The sequence below is a fragment of the Myiozetetes cayanensis genome, unplaced genomic scaffold (assembly GCF_022539395.1).
Source record: "Myiozetetes cayanensis isolate MyiCay16 unplaced genomic scaffold, myiCay2020 scf5-8, whole genome shotgun sequence".
Lineage (NCBI taxonomy): Eukaryota > Metazoa > Chordata > Aves > Passeriformes > Tyrannidae > Myiozetetes > Myiozetetes cayanensis.
Window position 1 is genome coordinate 49,314,442 of NW_026087742.1, and position 20,749 is coordinate 49,335,190.

General features: G+C 34.7%; 1 protein-coding gene across 4 annotated transcripts in view; it reads left to right on the top strand.

Moving 5' to 3' along the window:
• The window catches only part of NBEA (neurobeachin), a 470,259-nt gene that overhangs the window by 289,458 nt on the left and 160,052 nt on the right, over positions 1-20,749 (top strand). For all 4 annotated transcript variants that reach the window (XM_050332434.1, XM_050332435.1, XM_050332438.1 and 1 more), the window contains one exon: positions 12,482-12,625. In XM_050332434.1, coding sequence (XP_050188391.1) covers positions 12,482-12,625 — 144 coding nt within the window. The remainder of the gene's footprint in view (positions 1-12,481; positions 12,626-20,749) is intronic.

Genomic DNA, 20,749 nt, shown 5'->3' on the forward strand with positions numbered 1-20,749 from the left:
CTTCCTTTCAGTATATGAATTAAATTCCACATTGATTGTGAAATCTCCAGTGTGCTCTGAATGAGTTTATATCTGAATTGACTGCCTTAAGGAATCACAAAAATCTGTCTTTTTTTCTAAGTGTTCCAATAGAAGATTTTCATCTACAGCCTTATAATTGTAGCCCAACAGTGCCATCCACTGCTTCTCCAAATAATCTTCCAAATATTTCATCCTCACAGGATTTTAGGGAAAATATTACATATTGTGTCCTGTTAATGTTTTACAGGGTAATTGCAAGATACAGTTTTGTTAAAGACAGTCTAGGAAGAAGAACTTACACTTGGTATTAATAGAAGGATCTGCAAAGCACAATCTGTGTAGTAAGAATAATTAAATCTAAAATACTAGATTTAACATGGTCTTATTTCTAATATTTCCTACCCCCTCAGTCATAAATATATTCTCATTAAAAATATCTACTACTATGGTAATCCTTATTTTTATCACCCACTATAATGTAATGAAAGGCACCTTCAAGATGTAAACAGTAACAGAATTTGCTTAGTTGGAGTAATGAACACTATTGTGCTGAATTGTACTGAACACTCATTGTCTGAGCTTCTGCTCTTTGAGTAGGTGATGAAAATGAGTTGCAATTGCATCCCATCAGTACTTTGCAGTCTCTAAATATCTCCTTCCTATTATATGCTATTTCTAGCATAGGATATTTGTGGCAGCTTTATAATAAGTTTTAAGAACAGTTCGATTATATGGTCATTTTTTTCCTAATGATTTCCTCAACTCTTGAATGTCAGAATCTCTGTCTTGACTCTAATTCAAACTTTTCACAGAGCCAAATAGGATATGAAAACTTTTCCCTCAAAACCTCCGTCTTGGGTTTCAAATGCCTTTCCTCTGAGATTTTCAGGTTATCCAGCATGACCTGAATTTTAGTTACTCTTATAGGTCTGAGCTAATAGATTTTACTGCAGAGTTTTCTGGCTTTTTACCAGCAGTTAGTATAACTACCTCTGTTTCTCACTTCTTCATCTGAAAGTGTGTGGTGCCAGAGGGTTCTTGAAGTAATCAAACTGACCTGCAAAACCATTCCTAAGACCTAAAAATTACAACCACTGTCTGTCTTGGAATTCTAGCTTCCTTTTTCTCCTTTCCATCATTATATTTTCAGGTAAAAAGAATACACAATATCTGTCCATTATGCCAAATGAAAGTGATTTATTTACCAAACCCCATAAATTACTACGATTATAAATATTTTCAAATCCATGTGATTAATGTATTTTTTCTATTTATTCATTTCTATACCTAATTGACAAAGAAATAGAAGTCCTTGACCCATATATATTCAGTGAATCTTACAGAAACATTTCAGAAGAACATTCTGTCAGTGAAAGTCTAATAATAGTCCTTCAGGACAGCTTTCACAGCTGGGTGAATTCAGGTCTCAGGACTCTGGTTTTAATACGTGCTTTTCTTATCTCCTATTTTCTATGCTTTAAATCTCCATATTAAGGAGTAAAAGCACTTTAAATCTTCTTTGGCTGTAGTTAAAACACAAAATGTTCATTTTCTAAATTTTCTCCACTCTTCTTATTCTTGATGTCTTGACTGCAGGACTCTGTTCTTCACTTCATATGTAAGTGGAAATATGTATCGTTTGTGTTTTCTGAAGACCTGACTAGGACAGCCTCCCTAGCGCATGGCTGGAATGGAGGAACATTATTTCAGCATCGCCTCAACCTTTGCAACCTAGAGTTAGGAGATCATAGTATCGATTTTAAAAGACTTGACTGTCCCAATCTTTCTGACAGTCAATAGGAAGCATGACAGGCTTTCAGGCAATGGGCTCAGGTTTCTGCAAGACTCTGGGCTACTTGCAAGGGTTAAGTCAACAGAATTAGATTGTGGGAATCTCTTCAATATAAGTGATTTCTTGTCTTTCACAAAGCAAATGGAACTGGTATGTATAGGTTTTGAAAATAAAGTAATTCATTTCCAGAGACGATATTTAAGATACCTAAGTGTTTTGACTTATCTTTTTACATTGCACTATTTAGTATTTATCACACAAAATTTATTTCTATTTTACCACATTAACATTACTGTAGACATCTTATGTAAATAGTAAGATTTGTACACAAGAAACACAAATTTATGTTCACTAGCTATTCCATGTGCTTACGAGTGAGTTCTTCAATACCACTTATTTTGTGCATTTCATTATTTTGTAGTGCTAGCTTTGAAATGCACATGAAAAATACTCAGTACCGTGAATTTCAGTGTGGTGCAAGTTACAGGCAGGGATCAAAAAGCACCTTGTGAAAGTACTCTATTAAAAGCCAAATACATTTTATGGAAAAGTTAAATATACCACTAACCAGCATGATAAGGAAGAGACCTTGTTAAGAGTTGTATCAACATATTATGCATGTTTCCAATTATTTAATTTTGTTTTTCGTATCATGTACATTACATCATGACATAACCTTTTTCTTATCCTTATTGTGTGCCTGAAGAGTGTATCTCCCAGAGTGTTTGTATTGCGTCCTGAACATCATCTACAATAGATATACTTTCCCAGCTGAAAGAACTGTACATAATGCTTGTGTGTTTTATTGGTGTCTCTTTTGCCATATAGCACAAGTCATTCAATCCTATACCCATAAAGAAGCTGATCCTGTTGTCTAAATAGCAGCTCAGCTCTCATCTGAATGGAAAATAGTGTTGCTAGTGCTTCCAAATCTAACATAAGCATAAATTTTGCAAGTATCCCTGCAGTTGCACAGAAAGTTTGTGCTCTCTTTTAATCTTTGTGAAGCAAACTGAAAGATGTCACAGACCATGTGCAGCAGCTTAGTGGAAAGTGAAATAAAATACTGCTCTCCTTTTTTGTTTACTGCTGACTGCTGCTAAGATTTCTGTGAATTAGCTTTCCTTAATACATAGAGTTTCTGCCTGGGACAATGATTACCATTCACCCATTTCAGAGACAAAATAACAAAAATCTTGTCAGTTATCTCATTGAGCTGTTTTGATGGCAGACTCTCAAAATCTTTTTATGGCTGATATTTTCTGTACCACTGCTGTTTCACTTTTCATCTTCTAGGCTGTATGAAACAAAGACATTTTATAAGTGCAACTACTTTTGTTTAAAATAAAAATTAAAATGATAATTTTTTTAAAAATGCAGAGTAAAAATCTGTTCTAAATCAAGGAAATAGACAAGCTTTGATTTTAATTTTATAGCTAATTGCTAAATGGATAGATTACTTTGATAGATAATTGCTGTTGCTAGATAATTGCTAACTTGGAGGAGCTTATATATTTACAGCAGCCTGGCCCAAACAGAAGTGCTGTCTATTGCTGCTAGAATGTGGTCACTTAGCAACACTAAAAGTTAAATACAAATATCCCAGTGTTTGGGCCACATTGCTATCTCACAAATATGTATATCCTGTAGGTGCTGCCCTTTGTCTAATGTTGCTATAGGTATTGATCTACCCTGAAATATAAGAAGCTCCTCCCACCAATTACTGCTGAAGTGAAAATATGTAGACCAGTTCTGAAGATGTGGTCATCTATGTGAGGACAAAATGAAATTTGTACAGATAGAAACCACAGTGTAGCACCCTTAAAACAGTTGGAACTGTACCACAAAATTCAGTGTAATGGAAAGTAAATCTAGATGTTCTAATGACATTTTTATGTTTACAAATTTATTAATATATAATGGTGACAATTCTTTTATGAAACAATTGCAGGTGACATTATGTCATGTTTAGGAGATTTTGTGTGTGTAAAGACTGCATAGATCCTTCTGTATGTCTCAGAAGAGCAGAATTTCACTTGAAAAGATTACAATTCCAGAAAGCAAAAGTAATTTCAGATGTTGGCAAATGGCTCTCTCAAATCACTGATCATGAGCTGTTGGGTCTTTCCTCTGTAAATAGGTAGTCTTGATAGAAATTGAAATGGTTACCTACTACTGGAATTACAATAGCTACTATAAAATAATTTTAAACTTATTTCCTACACTTTCATTCCCTGTGCTAGAGAATGAATTTTTTAGCTGTCCTGTTATGTCTCTGTACAGTGGCTGTTTCCAAAGAGCTGATCTTTTTTGGATGTGATAGCAAAAGCTTACGTGATGAGGGGCAAAACTGCCTTCTAGCAAAGACATAATCACCCATGCTTTTGCCACAGAGAAGAACTGAAAAATTAGAAGACAGACCACAATACTACAGATATGTAGTATGTATTTTCTTTTTAAAAATGTTCATGTTTGGACCAATCCCATGGCTTGGAGGTACTAATTGTTGAATATTAGGTAAGAGTTAGAAATTTTGGGGTGGAATACCCTAGTATGGAAATTAAGATCAAATTTCTTAGAATTATAGAATCATAGAATAGCTTGAGTTGAAAGGGACTTTAAAGATCATTTAGTTCCATCCCCCCTTCAATAGAGAGAGATACCACTTCCATTTCATGTAATTTGAGAGATACCATGACATTCCTTACATGCCCCTGCTTTATCAAGTGTTTGTATTTCCAAAAAGAATTTCATTTCTTTGCCATTATTAGCCTTTTCAATTAGAATTTTTTGCAAGCAGGGAGCAAAATTAGGGTCAGCGTATGTGAGTGCAGTTCTTCAGTATGGAGTGTACCACTTCAGAAGTCCAACAGCTTTGATCCTGGCTTTAGGGCTGCAAGCAGATATAGTCAGACCATGGCTTTTTCTGGAGAATGTGTGTTTAGGAACTAATCTAAAACTTTCCAGACATAATCCAGGCCTGAATGTTAAGACATGACACAGATGTATTTTTCGCTTTTATGTCATCTTAAAAAGGTTTTATCAGATGCTGTTTCAAAACATAGAATGCCTCAAATACCAGATTTATTTCATTATCATGCCATACATATTTAAATTCAATCATCTTTTGTTTCTTACCTGTTAATTAAATTTTTCTATTGAAATAGTTTAATTACCCTCTTCAGTGGCCTGTCTTAAGAAACCTTTGCTTACATGTGAATATTTTGAATTAAGAGATAAATGAAATTCCTTTTTGCTGTCAAAACCAAATTGTGAAAACACATTGCATGGCTTTGAAAATCAGTACACTCTATTAGCAGACCTGTCAATATAAAAAGTGCATTCCATTTCCACCTCTTGCTCTAATAACCTTTTCTATGTTACTCAGAGGCAGTTCACATAATCAGAGTATATTGTCAGCTTACTGGAGTTGGGGAAGCATGAAATGAAAATCACGTTAATATTGATCCAATTCTCTTACTTGCAAGTGTCCTTGATGTCCTTTCCACTGAGCAATAACTGTTGGTGTGATGTAGGTATTTTCCTCTCAGCTATTACTGTACGTTTGTAAAATGGCTCAAAAGACACTTAGGAAAATTTAATTGCTCTTATTTATTTTGCTTGTGCGTCATCCTTGCCTGTTGAAATAATTCACAGCAGAATTTGGTTTCTTTCTGCAATTTATCAAACTACAATATATGCCAAGGTGCTGCCTTTCAAACTGTCAGGGATTTGTAAAGGTCATCAGTCAAGAAATATGAATCCCTTCTTGTGTGTACAAGTTACAGTGACAAACTACATCTTAATCCAAATATAAACATTTGATTGTTTTAAGTTCCCATTAGAGGGACTTCCTCTGATTCCGATCAGAATGAAGGCTGCCTTTCAGGAGCCTTAAATGCATTGAAACATTTATCGGACTGGGCATATCTGACTCTGTCACCTGCTGGCTGTTTGCAGTCAGTGCTGAATCATTGCAGGGTCCTTTCTCATATGCTCAGAATTCCTGAAATATCAAATATATATAATGGCAATGTTGACAACTTCTAAAAATTAATTTCACGACCACTCTGAATCTGTTTTCTTATCTGTAAACTAAAAAGTATAAGGAGTACCCACTGTAGTACTTTCACCTTTATTTTTATGTAAGATATTTTTATTAATATACAACACTCTGACTTTAACTACAAGTATTTATTGTTTAAAAAGCCTCAACCTCATCTGAGAAACATGCTCATTTTGGCCTTGCCTGTATGTTCAGTCTCCTCAGTGGTATAGCTTGTGTCAGTCTCATTTTACAATGCAAAACATCTGAGAATTTGAAAGAGGAAAACATATACAGCAGTAAAGTATTTATTTACAAATGACTTACATGAAGAAGATAATTTGGTCAGGTATTAGGAATATGGAATGTCTATGATTAAATTTTGAGGTATTTATCTATTATAGAAAACGAAAATGTGATTTGGTTTTACTTCTGGTGGAAGTATTTTCCAGTAAAAATATATGCGATTTTTAATTTCTATGCAATTTTCATAGTTTTTCTCCCTCATTTCTTCAAAGATCCTTAATAATGAAAATGTGATTTAGATTTCCCTGGTTTTTATTAAATCTATTAAAACCAGCCTTCCTTTATTAACAGTCACTTCTCTGATTCTCTGGGGAAACTAAATTATATGCCAGTCAAAGCTGCCAGTTCCAGAGACACATTGCAATTTAAATAACAACTCCAGCAGACACAGGTGGGGACATTTCATTGTACCAGGCTGCTACACAAAGCCAGATCAGTCTCTTGAGCAGACCCAGGGATACCTGGTGCACATTTCCCATGGAATGACTGCAGTCTTAGGAGGGCTGGCTCTGTAGTCCTGTGGAAGGATACTAGGCTGAGATGGAGTGATCACCATGTTAATTATTTAATCTTACTGGGTTTTGTAGAGGTCAGTTTACGGACGCCTAGGCAGCTGCTCTGCATAACTGTGACTGCTGCAAGGGTCCCGTTACCTAATCAAGTTAGGAAAGATTAGTAAAGATAGCAGAGGTTTAAACTGTTAGAATATATAAAGCAGGAAGATTATCTAGTAAATATTTTTTCTAAGTATTTTCAACTATTATTAATGTCAAATGAACAAAAAAAGGTAGATAATAGTGTTTCATTTTAATTCTGTGCATAGATAAGCTCGGTTCTTCCTGTAAAAGTTAGTTTGAAAGAAAAAAGGCTTTTCTTGAGAGAGATTTTTTTCTTTATTGTACAAACTCTGTTGATAAATTATATTTTACCTGTGATATAATTTCATGGTTCACATCACAACCTATCAGGTAGACTCTTGTGAGGAACTAATTCTGAATTCCTTTATTAATAAAATACTAAAAACTACCTTATGGGATTAAAGTTCAACAAGAAAAAGGGTGTTCTACAGAGCAGTACATACCAGTGATCTGTAAGGAGTAGAAAGCAAGTTTACCCTTAAAAGTTTCTGAGGAGAGGTAAGCTTCACAAAAATGCTACTTTAGCCACTATAGAAGAGAGTTTTTAATTAAATGCAGAATTTTACTGTAAAAAGAACAGACTTTACTTATGTCAAAATGCTCCTTTAGAAGCCACATAAAACTGTAAAAGACAGTATATGAAAAAGGTTTCTTATAGAAAAGAAGAACACCATCCCATGAAGCAGATTTCCAGATGTTTGGAAACATTAGAATTTCCTGTCAGTATATTTAGGTAACATTAAAATGAGGTTAACTTTCCATTCTGCCATCTCTCCTCAAAGATCAAAGAGGACTCACTGCATAAATTGCCTTATCGGTAATTCGTTGAAGTAAACTATGGAAACGACTTTATAAGAAGCAGTAGTCTCCTTTTGTTGGTTACAGTATTACCAAGCAAATGTTTCTTAAAATTAACCATATTTTTAGCCTAATTTTTACTAAATTCAGAGAGGAAAATTATAATATACCATATTTGAATATATAATAAATGGATAGAAGTAAAGAGAGAACTGGAAACTCCCTTGCTGTGTTCAACTAAAGCATATTAATTAGTGTAATGTCTAATGAAATAAGTGTACATAAACATAAGTGTAATCAACAATATGTTTGTACTGATAATTTTAAAGTTTTATTTAGGGTCAGTTTGGGGGGATATGGACACTTACAGTGTCTTTGAAAAGTAGATTGCATCCCTAGAAACCAGTTGTGACCTACAGAACCCAACCGGAAATTCATTGATTTAAATGAAAATAGAGTGACAAAAATTCAAATGTTACTATAAAAATACCCACCCATCCATCCCCAACTGATGAAGTATTGCCTGTATTAAATACTTCTAGGGGCTGTAGTTGCAAGTTAGCGTGAGATTGTCCTGTTCTTGGGAAAATATTAGGTTTTTAGGGATTTTGGTAATGGTTTTGTGGTTGCTTTGGGGTTTTCTTGAATGCTTAGTAACTTCTGTTTAAGGAAAACTAATGTTACTGGAAGAGAGATTAGTAAATTCTTGGTAATACTGTAGAAGTTTACTGTGCGGCTCATACAACCTTTCAGACATATAAAATACACACCCTTCCATGGAAGTTGAGTTTATAAACTGGTTTATAAACTGGTGGTTGGTTTCTTTAATTTCTTCTAAAGATGAGCTGTTTTCAGTAATCCTGAAGTTATTGTAGGAAGCCAGTTTGTAACATGCACATTTACAAAAATAATCAAGATGATAACAGGTGTAACAAAAAATAGATTTTTTTTTTCTTTTTGATAGCTTATCTAGTCATACACATATATTTTCTTGAAATATATTTAAGACAGACCCTTCAAGTTTCAGCTTCACCTGGACTTTGGTGCAACCTAAGTGATTTATTTCCTTTTATTTCTTTGCAAAATGTAGTTTTAAGAAATACTTAGCTGATTATTTCAAGGCTCCTTTCCAAATCCCAGTCTATCCCTTAAGTCTATCCCTTAAAACATCCCTTAAGAAGGAACTTGACAAGGACAAGAACTGATAGCATCTGTCAATTCCAGTTCTGTGCTCTCCAGTGTTACAACCTTGCTTTCTTGAAATGACATCTAGTTTCATTTTATTTTTTTCTTATTTTAATGAGGTTGAAACATTTTCCAATTAGATTTAGGAACTAAGCCTATTAATTTCATATTGTGTCTTTAAAATACAGACTCCTTGTGTGCGAAAAAGTTTTAAATATCTGGACATGGATTTAATTTCATGATACTATTGCTGGGTCTTTGAAAAAAACAATTTGAGTTTCGATTTTTTTCAAACACTGAAGTATCAAATATTCATTTATTCATCTCTTCTTTTTATATCATTGTTAACAATACTAGACATAGTTTTATGTCACATAATTTTTTATTCAGTTTGTTGTCTGGTTTTAAAAATATGAGTTGTTTTTCTTCTTACTTACTTGTAGAGGTTCTCTTATTTTAAAACCTTTTTGAAGTCATCTTGAAATATAAAAATAGAACATCTGTGACAGGTCTGTTTTGAACATATTTCACATTTCAGGATCCAAGGAGATCTGGTGGTCTGTGGTATTCGCTTGTTAATTTCTTGATGAATGGGTAGAAAGGCCACGAAGTGCACTCAGTACAGCACGTCTTCCGAAGATAGATGATCTCAAATAAATTCTATTCCCAATCACTTTTTGATTTGTTAGGTGTTAAACCATTTCTTTGTAAGGACAGTGTTTACAAGCCTTGTAATGAGACAGCCCTGTGAGACCTTACTCCTCTTGCTGTAATTTTGATAAATGGAACTCTAATTCATAAAGGATATAGTGATTGAAGGGCAACTCTGGGTCTCGTACACTTTCATTTAGATAAATGTTTGGTACAGTATAGCAAAACTGAGGTGCACTCAACAAAGTGATAAATTTTAACAACAGCCAAACCAGAGGTTTTTTCAATCAAGAAAAAGAAGCACTCTTTACTATATTTCCTTCAAATAAATGTATTTTTAATATTATAAACAGAATGGATTTTAGAAACATTTGTCTTATTGCTAAGCTCCAAATTTGTGAAACTAATTTAATGTCTTTTACTCTACCATGTTTCTTACACCTGTGTCTGGCAGTATTTCTGTGACCTCATATCCTCATCACAAGGGATTTAAAATACCCTATATTTCAGGTTCTTATGATGCATTTTGAGTGTTATTAATAATCTGAGGGTTTGGACTTTTCTAAAAATATATTTTAAAAATATATTTTCATGCATAAATAATTTTAAAGAATTGTCATAATCAGTTACTACAGAAATGGTTGACACTAAGATTACTCTAGATTAGTACTTTTCAAGTAATTAATTTGAAGATTATCACATTTTATAAAGCTCAGAAACTTACATAACACTCACTAAAACTATCAAAAATGAAGAGAACACTGTTTTCATGCTTTCTTCCTTCACCATGTTAGTTCATCTCAGGCCTGGTCTCCTCTAGTGTCACATGTTTCACAACGGGAGCTATTACTTGTGTCAAACTCCCATGCTGTAAACACAAGTGTAACAATATCCTGACTTACTGATTAAATACTCAGGATGATTCTGATGTATTAAAACTGAAATTCTGTTACAGCACGTTAATTCTTTGTGTTTTTACAAACTCCTACCATTCGTACTTCTTTTTGTGAATTAAAGAAGGAAAAAAAAATACAAACCAAACATAAAACCCCAAAATCTTATACATGATACTGAAAACTTCTTCAACCATTAGTTAACTGATCCAGTTTTATATTGGACAAATAACTACTGTCGTATTAAGTAAAAACCTATGCAAGTGAGATAATGATCACAGCCTAATAACTGAACACATCAAAACACAGCATATCAGTATAGAGCAGCATTGTCTTAATCACTATCAATATGGACCTAATGGAGACAGTAACAAATAGGAAGACTACACATATTCTGTCCTTAATTTTGAGCTTGGTAAAAAAGATGAGGTTTTGCTTATTTGTTTGGGTTTACATTTTCAGAGTTTCAGAATACAGTTTCAGAAACAGCAATTGGGGTAATAACAGTACTGTATAAAAGGTTAATATTAGGCAATGTAAAATATGAGTTATCTCAGCCTGTGATGAAGTCACAACTCAAGTGGCATGCTAACAGTGATCTTCAAACAGAATAAACACACCCACAGAAAAATATACCTACAGTATTTTTATTTATATCCTGTGACTCTGCTGTGCACAAATTAATTAAAACTCTTACTAATTATGAGAGTAGGAGGTAAAATCTTAACACCTTCCCAACTGTAAAACAAAGCTTCCTGACACATGAGCTCCATTCCATGTATCTATTTTCACTAACCTATCTGCTTACTATATTCCTCTTAGTTGTCCTGTATTAACAGGAGGCCATGAGTCTTTCTGGGCTTTACATTTTACGTCTACCATAATAGTATTCACATAAACAGAATGACAGAATATTCTGAGCTGGAAGAGACTCACAAGGATCATCAAGTCCAACTCTTAAGTAAACGGCCCATATGGGGTTTAAACCCACAACCTTGGTGTTATTAGCACCATGCTCTAAATCACCCTGCTTAAGTTCAGGCATTGTGGAAAACAAACAAAATCCACATGTGCGTGGTTTTGCTCAAATTTCACACATCATTCTGTAGTTTAGTAGGAAGCAAATTTCCAAATTATCCTACAAAAAGGAGAAATTACTTTTGAATTTTATTTCTTGGTTGACAAAACTGGAGATGCCCAGATCTTGTATGGTCCAAGGTGAAGGTGCAGTGTTTTCTATTTAAGAAAAAAAGAAATTGAAAGCTTTCTTACCTGAGGCAACTGTGAATCCATAGTACTGAAAATAAAACTTATGACTTATCCCCAAATAAGAAAAAATCCTGTGAGGAGGACACAACAGTTACATGAAAACTATTTATTATATGAAAAATACTTATGATTCTATCACTTGACCAAATCATGATTAATTTTTTACATCATGAGAATAAACTCTTGTTTTTCCCAAAATCTAATAAGGTATATCTCCTGCTGTAAGGAACCATCAGGCTGAATAGAAAAAGTCATTTGTAGTCAAGAAAAAAAGCATTACCCATGATAACCTTTGGGTAATTGGTACATGTCCATACACCAACATTTTTACTGTGCTCCTTAAAATCACACACACAGATGTGTACCAAAGTTCTCTCACCATGCTTGTCTTTTTTCAGTCTTTTCTGAATCTCTGCATAGCCTCCCTTGTTGTTACTCTATATTGAGATAACCCATCTCCTACTTCCCCATCCTGTCCCACCTATCTCAAAAGAAAAAAATCCTGACAGATTTTGGATTCCTGAAAGCAGCTTCTTAGTTTCAAGTAGGTGGTGTGCTCTCCCAGAGGTCAGTCAGAGTCAGGGCACCAGGAACCAAAGAGAAACTCCTGCTGAATTTCTTGCAGGTGGAAAACCAATGGAACAACATTGAGCACAAAGTAAATACCAATTATTAAAAACAGGAGACTCTTTGTGGAACAGTTTATATTTTATTCAGGACAGGACAGAAAACAGAGTAAGACTGCATGTTCTGTAAACCTTGGTAAAGTTTTAGAAAATGTTCCTTCCCTTTTTCGATAAAGATGATTTATGCTGTATTTTTTTTACTACTTGACCAGGGTTGTGTTATTCAGCTAAATTCACAACATTTGTAACTTTTTTAGGCACTGAAGAGGATGTAGTGAAGTCAAAGAAAACTTTCCGAAGTCAAGCTGTGGTAAATCAGAATGCAGAAACAGAACTTATGCTGGAAGGAGATGATGATGCTGTTAGCCTGCTCCAAGAGAAAGAGATCGATAACCTTGCAGGTAATTATACTTTTCATTAGACCTAAGATATGAGCCAAAAAGGCTCTTTTAAGCTTGTTAGCTCTTAAACTTTGTGGTTAGTGTCTTAATATTGACAGCTAAGCATATAATTGCAGTATGAACTGATTCTTTGTATTCTAGATTTTATTAATTATTCCTTACTTCCAGGAACTGATAATCAGGGGAACTGATTACAAAGCATTTGTACCCATTGTACAGTCTTTGAGCAGAGATGTGAGAAATAGCAATACCTCAAGTACCTTTATTACTACCTGTGACTCTTTGAAAAGTCTGTAAAAACCACTGTGGAACCTCTTATTTTTTATTATTTTTTTAAATGGAAATGCGGACTAATTTACAGCTCGGGTTTTGTGAGTCAGTGTGGCTGTGCATTTGTGACCTGATCCCAAGTGTCACACATCTTGTGGAGAGACACCTACACTCCTCCTGGCCTCAACTTCTCCCAGTGATGGAGCTAAATGGGATCTGTAGTATCTCAACCCATCTGTCATAGCAAGAGAAAAAGTTGCCCATCTTAAGCGAGGACTAACACAGAATGAAGCTGTAACCAAGCTATGAACTTCATTAATTAGCATACAAGCTGGGAGTGAATCCTCCATAAATATGCACATGAGACAGCCCTTCTGGTCCTTTCTCCCTGGGTGAAGGACACAGTGAGATCCCAGTTTCATCCATCGTTTAGCAGGTTCTGTTACAGATCTGTCTTGAGGCAATACTACCTGTCCTGGGGAGAAGTCTGGAAATAAAGGCATGTGAAAAGTCAAAAACGCGCTCTCCTCTCAGAGGGGATAAAAATGTGAGAACTGTGAAATTCAGTATGAAATTTTTTAGATTAATTTAGTTAGGAATACATTTATTAAATTACTCCACTAAGGGAAAGTTTTGTAATGTCATGATTTTTTTCTGCGTAATTGAAATTCTAAAATCTTTGCTCCTATGCTTTTTTTTGATACCATAGTGGAAATCTGTAGCAAAGACAAGATCATAGATGGATGACTAAAAAATAAAAATAAAAACAAAGAAAAAAAAAAGAAAGAAAAAAACCCCATCAATAGTCTTATACTTTGAAACTAGAGCAGAGCAGAGGGGGGGAAAAAAGTACTTTTATTTGGGAACCACAATCAGTATATGTTTATCACAGTTAATATGTCAATCTACTTACTTTCTCAGTCTGCAGCTAACCATTGCTGAGACACTGTTGTCTAAAGTCAATAAAGTAGCGTATTAAGCAGGACCATAAGTGGGAAAATTTGATCAATGTTCCTTTCTCTTTTAGAAGGAATAACTTGATACTACTTTGGCTAAGTTCTTATATCTAAGAACAGTCCTTCCAATTAGTATGCATAAAGTATCTTAAAAGGCTGTTTAAAGGCTGCAGTATGCATTTACATTGAAAATTGATTAAAACTGCTAAGTGGGTATGAAAAATTCTTACCCTGTTTGGAAAATCTGTCAGCTATGAAGTTCTCTATGCCTTAACATTGCAATTTGGTTCAAACACACTGATGCAATACAATCTTTATAGCTACCTCCCTCTGCAAAAACCTGGTATTTCAACATGTCCATAAGTATTAATGTGCAATGTATCCTGATACTCAAGCTCATTGCTGGATGACGTTCCCTTCTCCTTCAGGACATTGCACAGTCATTCTAGTCCTTTGTTTTTACAGTTTATAGAAACTGGGAGATACTGTCAGTACTGCAAAAGCAGAAATAGTAGTGAAACAAATCAACTTCTGAAATATCGGCAGGATGGCTTTGTGTTCCACATCAATGCTAATAGAGCAAGCAAACTGCTTCCAAGTGTGGTGAGGTGATGTGATAAAACTAAAACCTGTGAACTTCTCAGAAAGAACCTACATTCCACTATCTGATGTTTGCTATTAGATTAACTGCAGCCTTTGCTACTCAACTCTCACTCATTTTTGGTGCTGAAATGATTTTGAGGGTTAATAGTCACACAGAATATCGTATGTGTCTTCTGTAAATTTTGCCCACTGACCAAAAACACCTGAATCCCCCAATACCCAATTCAGCTACCAATTTTGCATGATTTTGAATATAATGAAGTCACTGTTTTTCAGTTTCCAATGTATAGAATGTGACTCTGAAACTTGAGTCCAATAACTGAAATCAAGAAAACAGTAGACAAGGAAGTAAGGTTTTATGCCTAAGAAGGTTAGAGCAACTTCTGACGGCTCTGAGGAGCGGGTCCCAATAAAGCCACATTGTTCATTCTTGTCTAATTTCTAAAGAGATATATAGTTCAGTATACATGATCAGGAAACCTTTGGTATATATCAAGTTATGGTATAGCACAGCATCATTTATATCTAGTTACTTTTCAAAGTGGAATGACACATAGGAATTTGTATATCCAGATATGCCTCCAATTTAACTTTAAAGCTTAAATCAATTGAAACCTGGTTTACAACGATTTGGATTGTCTCAGTAAGGGATAGGAATTAAACAAAATCTTTATAAACCAGGTTTCAATTGATTTAAGATTGTCCACGTTTTAGTAAAACAGTTTAGCATTGTTTATTCCATGAACTAAAGCACATTTTAAAAAAATGAGACCTTAGGTTTTAGAAAATTTTTTACTAAGAAAATATAAATAATACAATATTTTTATTCGTGAACTTAGAAAAAAACAAAAGTTCGAAACAGATTGAAATTGTTCGTACAAAGTTATCTGTACATACCTTTTGTTCCAGAGACTCTTTATAGTTTTTCATCAACCATGTGGCACAAATCAATGTAAAGTTCTCTTTGATAAATTGCATATGGGATAGAGAATTTTTAAACAATTATAGTCTGAATATTTTTATTTTAGAATCTTATATTCCATATATTACCATTGCAGTTGGTCATATTTCATTATATTAAGTAACATTTTAATAAAATATAAAAATCTGATTCCATGTTATTAGGGTTTAGAATTATGACTTATAGGTTTGCATCATGATTTTTAACCAGAGTATTGAAACTGTCTTACAATATGAGTTAGCAAAAGACTTTGTTCTTGTTTCAGCATTTATGTATTAAAATATTTTACGTTTCTGTTTCAGTTTTAGCTCCTTTTCTTCCCAGACTGTTCACTTCAAGAGGCAAGTCATATCTCTGTTAGAACTAATGATTGAGATAGCCCAGTCAATTTTAACAGTTTCCTAATATATTGTGAATCTGTGGGTAATACAATCAAACCCACTGTAGTGAATTGATACTACTAACTCTTGGCCTTTTCTTTTCTGCTTATATTTCCTAAAGCTGCAGTAAGGCTCTTAAATACTTACGTTTTTTCTTGAGATCCTGAGAATGTGAATTTGCTAACACTTCGTCTCCTGCTTAGTAGGTGATTTTTTCAGAATGAAAAATATATGGATGTGTTCTGATACTGTAAGCTTGCATTCTCACAGGGGAATGCGTTTTAACAGATATTCAATTTTCTTTTCCAAAGTTGTTTTTTTTTTTTTTTAAAGCACCAATCTTGCACTAAAATAGATCATTAAAAAATAAAATAAATGTTGACCCACTCCAGTTTTATGAATTTTATATTTTAGAAAGACATCCTCTTCTCTTTTGCAAAGTCACGTTTGACTTGCTGAGACTTGTTTGTGTGCATTTCAGAGCAGAATTTAGCCTTAATGACATTTTTGAAAGATACATGTTCTTAACTGGAGCACATTTCATCTACTTGGGCATATAGCTGGTGACAACAACAAATATGACCCAGGCAAGCAAAGTAGTCTTGACAGAGTATTTTGCTACCCTCTAAAAGAGTAGTTTCTAGAAAGAAAGAAAGAAAGAAAGAAAGGAAATAAAAGCAGGAGGATATGAGGCTTTGGGTTATTTTAGGAAGACAAAAGGCTTTGTAAGGCATCTGTCTGGTTACTTGCGTGGGCTCAATCAACTCAGAATCTGACTTCCTCATCAGCCATGGTGAATTACAGCCTCTCAACAGTCTTACAAGAATAAATATATGTTATTCACTCCATTATATGAGCAGATTGAGTAATTCATCCAGGTAAACACAAGGAAAACCACTAACTGCCTTTAATGCATCTTAGTCTTAATTTATCTTAACCTTCACTACAGAATCTTCTCTTCTTCTTGGACATTTGTCTCTAGGTGGAAGAAGCCCCCTCCCCCCAGTGCAAATGTGCCTGGAAGGTTTGAAGGAGATGCAGCATCCCGGCATGCCATAATTTTAGAAACTCTGAACTTCAGTGTAGAAATATTTCTAGAAAGCAGCATTATTACTGTTAAACAAGAGCTGATCTTCCATCCAAACCAGCAAGGGCTCACATTGACTTGAGAACTAAATGTGATAAGCCTTCTATCCAGACTTCTTGAGAGTGTGCTGAGTGTATTGACTCACTGCCCTGTGCTAAAGAACACACTAGGTCATGAGGATTTGACAGCTTGTATTATTATTAATGAGATATAAGACCTTTCACTTCCAGGTCATCTGTTTGAAGTCCAGACAAAACTGGTGGTAACCAAACATTATCAACATCTGTTTTGTGGCCTATGCAAAATAAGCCTTTTGTCTCGTTTCAGACAAACTAACAGAAATCATCACAATTTTGAGCACTTTCCAATTGAAAAAGTATTTGATGCTGCCATTAGAGAAATTGGAAGAGTGCCAAAAGTTTACTACATAGAGTTACAGTTAAAATTGCATAGCAGTTCCAAAAAAAAAAAAAAATCATTTAGCCCATAGGGAAATTTTCTATTCCTAGTTCTAACAAAGAACTCATTTACATTTCTGACATTATTTTGAAGTCTTACATGGGACCAGATGCAGTAATAAAAACACAAACACACCAAGGAACTGCATCTAAAGCTGCTAAAAACTGGCAAACTAAGTATTTGATATGGAAAACTTAAATATGATTGACTCATCTTTATATGTATAATATGCATTTCATATTTGTACACTTATATTTTGAGTTACAGTAACATTTCTTATGGCCAGTGTCTGACGTGGAATTTTCTTTACGAGACTTGACCAGTAGAGACAATCTCTGGTAAGCAAAGCTGTTTTCAGCTCTTTTTTTTACCTTCTCTTAAGGAGTAATGAAGGAGCTTATTTTCTTGAGTTTTATTCTGTTGCCATCTCAAAATGATTTTAAGGTATGTAGGATTATTTCTCTTGTTTTTGTTAATGGAGTTAGACAAATAGATTTTCTTAATAATAAAAAAAAAAAAAAAAAGAACAAAAACTTGAGCCTCTACAAAGAACGCAGAATTTCTAAATTACTAAATTTTGTGGGAATATAAAAAAATAATCTGGGCCAACCAGAGAAAGTTTTGTTATGTTATCTGCTGTTAGAGTAATAGGTTGAAAGAAAGGACCAAACAGCATATTATATTGTCTCCAGCAGTGACCACAGCCTATCCAGGAAGTTTAGGAGTAGAGGAAAGGAATCATTGTCATCCCTCTCAGCTCCTGGAGAGCAAAGAATTACAGTGGTTATGAGAGTAATCTCATCTTTCCTCTCCAAAGCTTCTCTTTCCTCCCTGGAGTGTCCTCTCCCAAGAGGCTTGGAGATCCCTGCTGTCTGCCATGCGCTCTCCTTCCACTGCAGCAGTTTCCATCCATACACCACTGGCTCTGATGGTCTGGGGTGCCCCAGGGGGCAGAAAGCGGCAACCACAGGGTAAACCCAGGAAGGACTGTAGCAAGTACACAGCGATGCTTTCTAATGTTTCTCTCTTAGGCTTTAACAGCTTGCACCTCCAATCCCTCCAGAGTCAGAGGTAGCAGTTATTAGCTTTCTTTCTTCTCATTTTCTCTCTTCTCTTCTGTTCCTTACACTCTCTCACATTCTTTTTCTCTCTGAAGGTGACTAAGGTACCTTAAGCTTTGCCATATTTTATGCCTTTTTCTTTAAAAAAGTGTGTGCATACACATCAGTTAAATAACGAATTTCAAAGTTTCAATTAAAAAAACACCAAAAAAGTCTTAATATTTCTGCTACTTTTTCAAGCTTCTTGGTGGGAACTATTCACTGAATTCAGCATGCATTACTGAGTAGTTCTCAAACTTCATTATTCTTGCAAATTAGCATTCAAGATAGGAATTTCACTGGGGGGTCTCTTGTCTGGGAAAGTGACAGGAATGTGAAAGAAGAGTGATTCCACTTCCCATTCTATGATAGATACGTAACCACACAAGCCTTGTACTTCCAAACATGGAAATTTAAGTCATCCAGCTTTCCATGGTTTCTGTTGTTATGATATTATATATTCAGATTTTGATCCTCAAGTCTAAGTATAAAAAAGAAACACATATTTGTATGAGTTTAATTTAGAGTATAGATTCAGGCATAAACTGAAAGCAGTTATACTTTTGATATGTATTTGGCTTCCACATTGAAAAAGAAAAAGGCCCAGTTTTTATAACATACTATTTTTAAACATCTCAGTGTTAATTCTAGTAATTTTTTCCACTTTACTATACAGAATAGCTTAATATTTTATAAGGTGTTTGTCAGTCACATATGATAGTGCTCCTGAGCACAGCTTTAAGACCTCTTAATACACCCGCTCTAGGTCTGAGCATCTTCAACTTTTCAAAGTCTTGGTTTCATTAACCAGAAATTGTACCAAAGGTAACTTCATCCCATGCTTTTGGCTTGGCTTTCCAAAAAAAAGGTTTATGTGAACATCCTCTGTCAGCCTCTATATTTGTAACTTCTGTACCTGGAAGCCATTTTGAACAAACTTTTAAACAGGAGTAAGGACTTCAGAAACAATAAAATTCCAGTAATGGATTCAGGCTGTTAAGGAAAAAAACCTTCATGACAGAGCCTGCCACATCACTTCTCCTTTTACTAGGTACCAAAGAACATTTGTGGAAGTACCACAACTGTGGTAAAGGAAAACGTGCAGTCAACTAGTAGACACAGATTCACTAGAAAATGTTCTCTATATGTTCTGCTGTTGTTTAGAGATACTCGTAGTTTCAGAAAATTTTTAAGTTACAACTATTGCATTTCAGGTGATTTTTCCAAATATACCTGTCAAGTTAAATGCTGAACCCAACCATTTATTTTGTTGTTCCCACACACATATAAGAGTTAGTATCCAAATAAGTGAACTTTAAAATACTACAAGGTATCTGAAAGTAATATTTCCACCCACTATGGTCTGAAAAAGTACAAAGCTTACAACCTGAAGAGCTTTTCTAGAATGGAGACTAGAAGAAATAAAAGCTGAGAGGCTCGCATCTTTCCTGTAATTTTTAGTCAGTTGAGCTTTATTGGCTTGACAAGGTGCACAAACTGGACTGTGTAAGAACCTGCCAAGTCTGGTTCACTCAGACTGGGAACTGGGATTTGATCCCTTGTATTCCTCTCATTATCACAAGTTCCTGTTTCAGTGGTATACTGTTACAGTGGGATGCTCTTTCTGCATTCTCCTTTCTTCTTTGAACATTAAATATGCTTTTCTAAGGTGTGGTTTTGTTACTTTTTGATTAAATAGGCAGCTATAGTGGTTTTCTCAAACAGAAAAACTGTCCCTTATGTGGGCATGTTCAACATCACTTAAGGTTTTCTAGGTTGAAAATGTACCATAAGTTTTACCTGAAAATGAGGAGGAAGCTAGGGCAGGTCATACTGCATTTCTTTAGTATACTCACATCTGGATGCACTGCTTAGTAATCAAGGTCTTACTTTTTAAAACATCTTAATTTACTCAGTCCTTCCAAGGTTTAGCTGCAGGCAGAGCATGCTGCATGAATCTAATTTTGAAGTGGCAAATGTGTTCATTGCAGTAGTGAGTTCCCTATCCCAAACATTTACATTTCTGGCCAGGTGTAAATCGTTAAGAGGAGCCTTGATGATTATTATTAATACCTGATCATCTGGCAGGTTGGTGCTTGGATACATCCTGGAAAAATACTAAACCCATGTAAACCATTCAGAGCTTCAGCACAGTTCAAAGGTTCTCATGTGTGTCACAGAGCAAATCAGACTTTATCTGCAAAAGGGGGCAAAAGTTGCTTTTCTGAATTGCTTTAGACTGACACACAGCTAATTGTTGCATGGGACCTTAAGTGATTCAGTAAGATTGACTTTGATATGGTGTTGA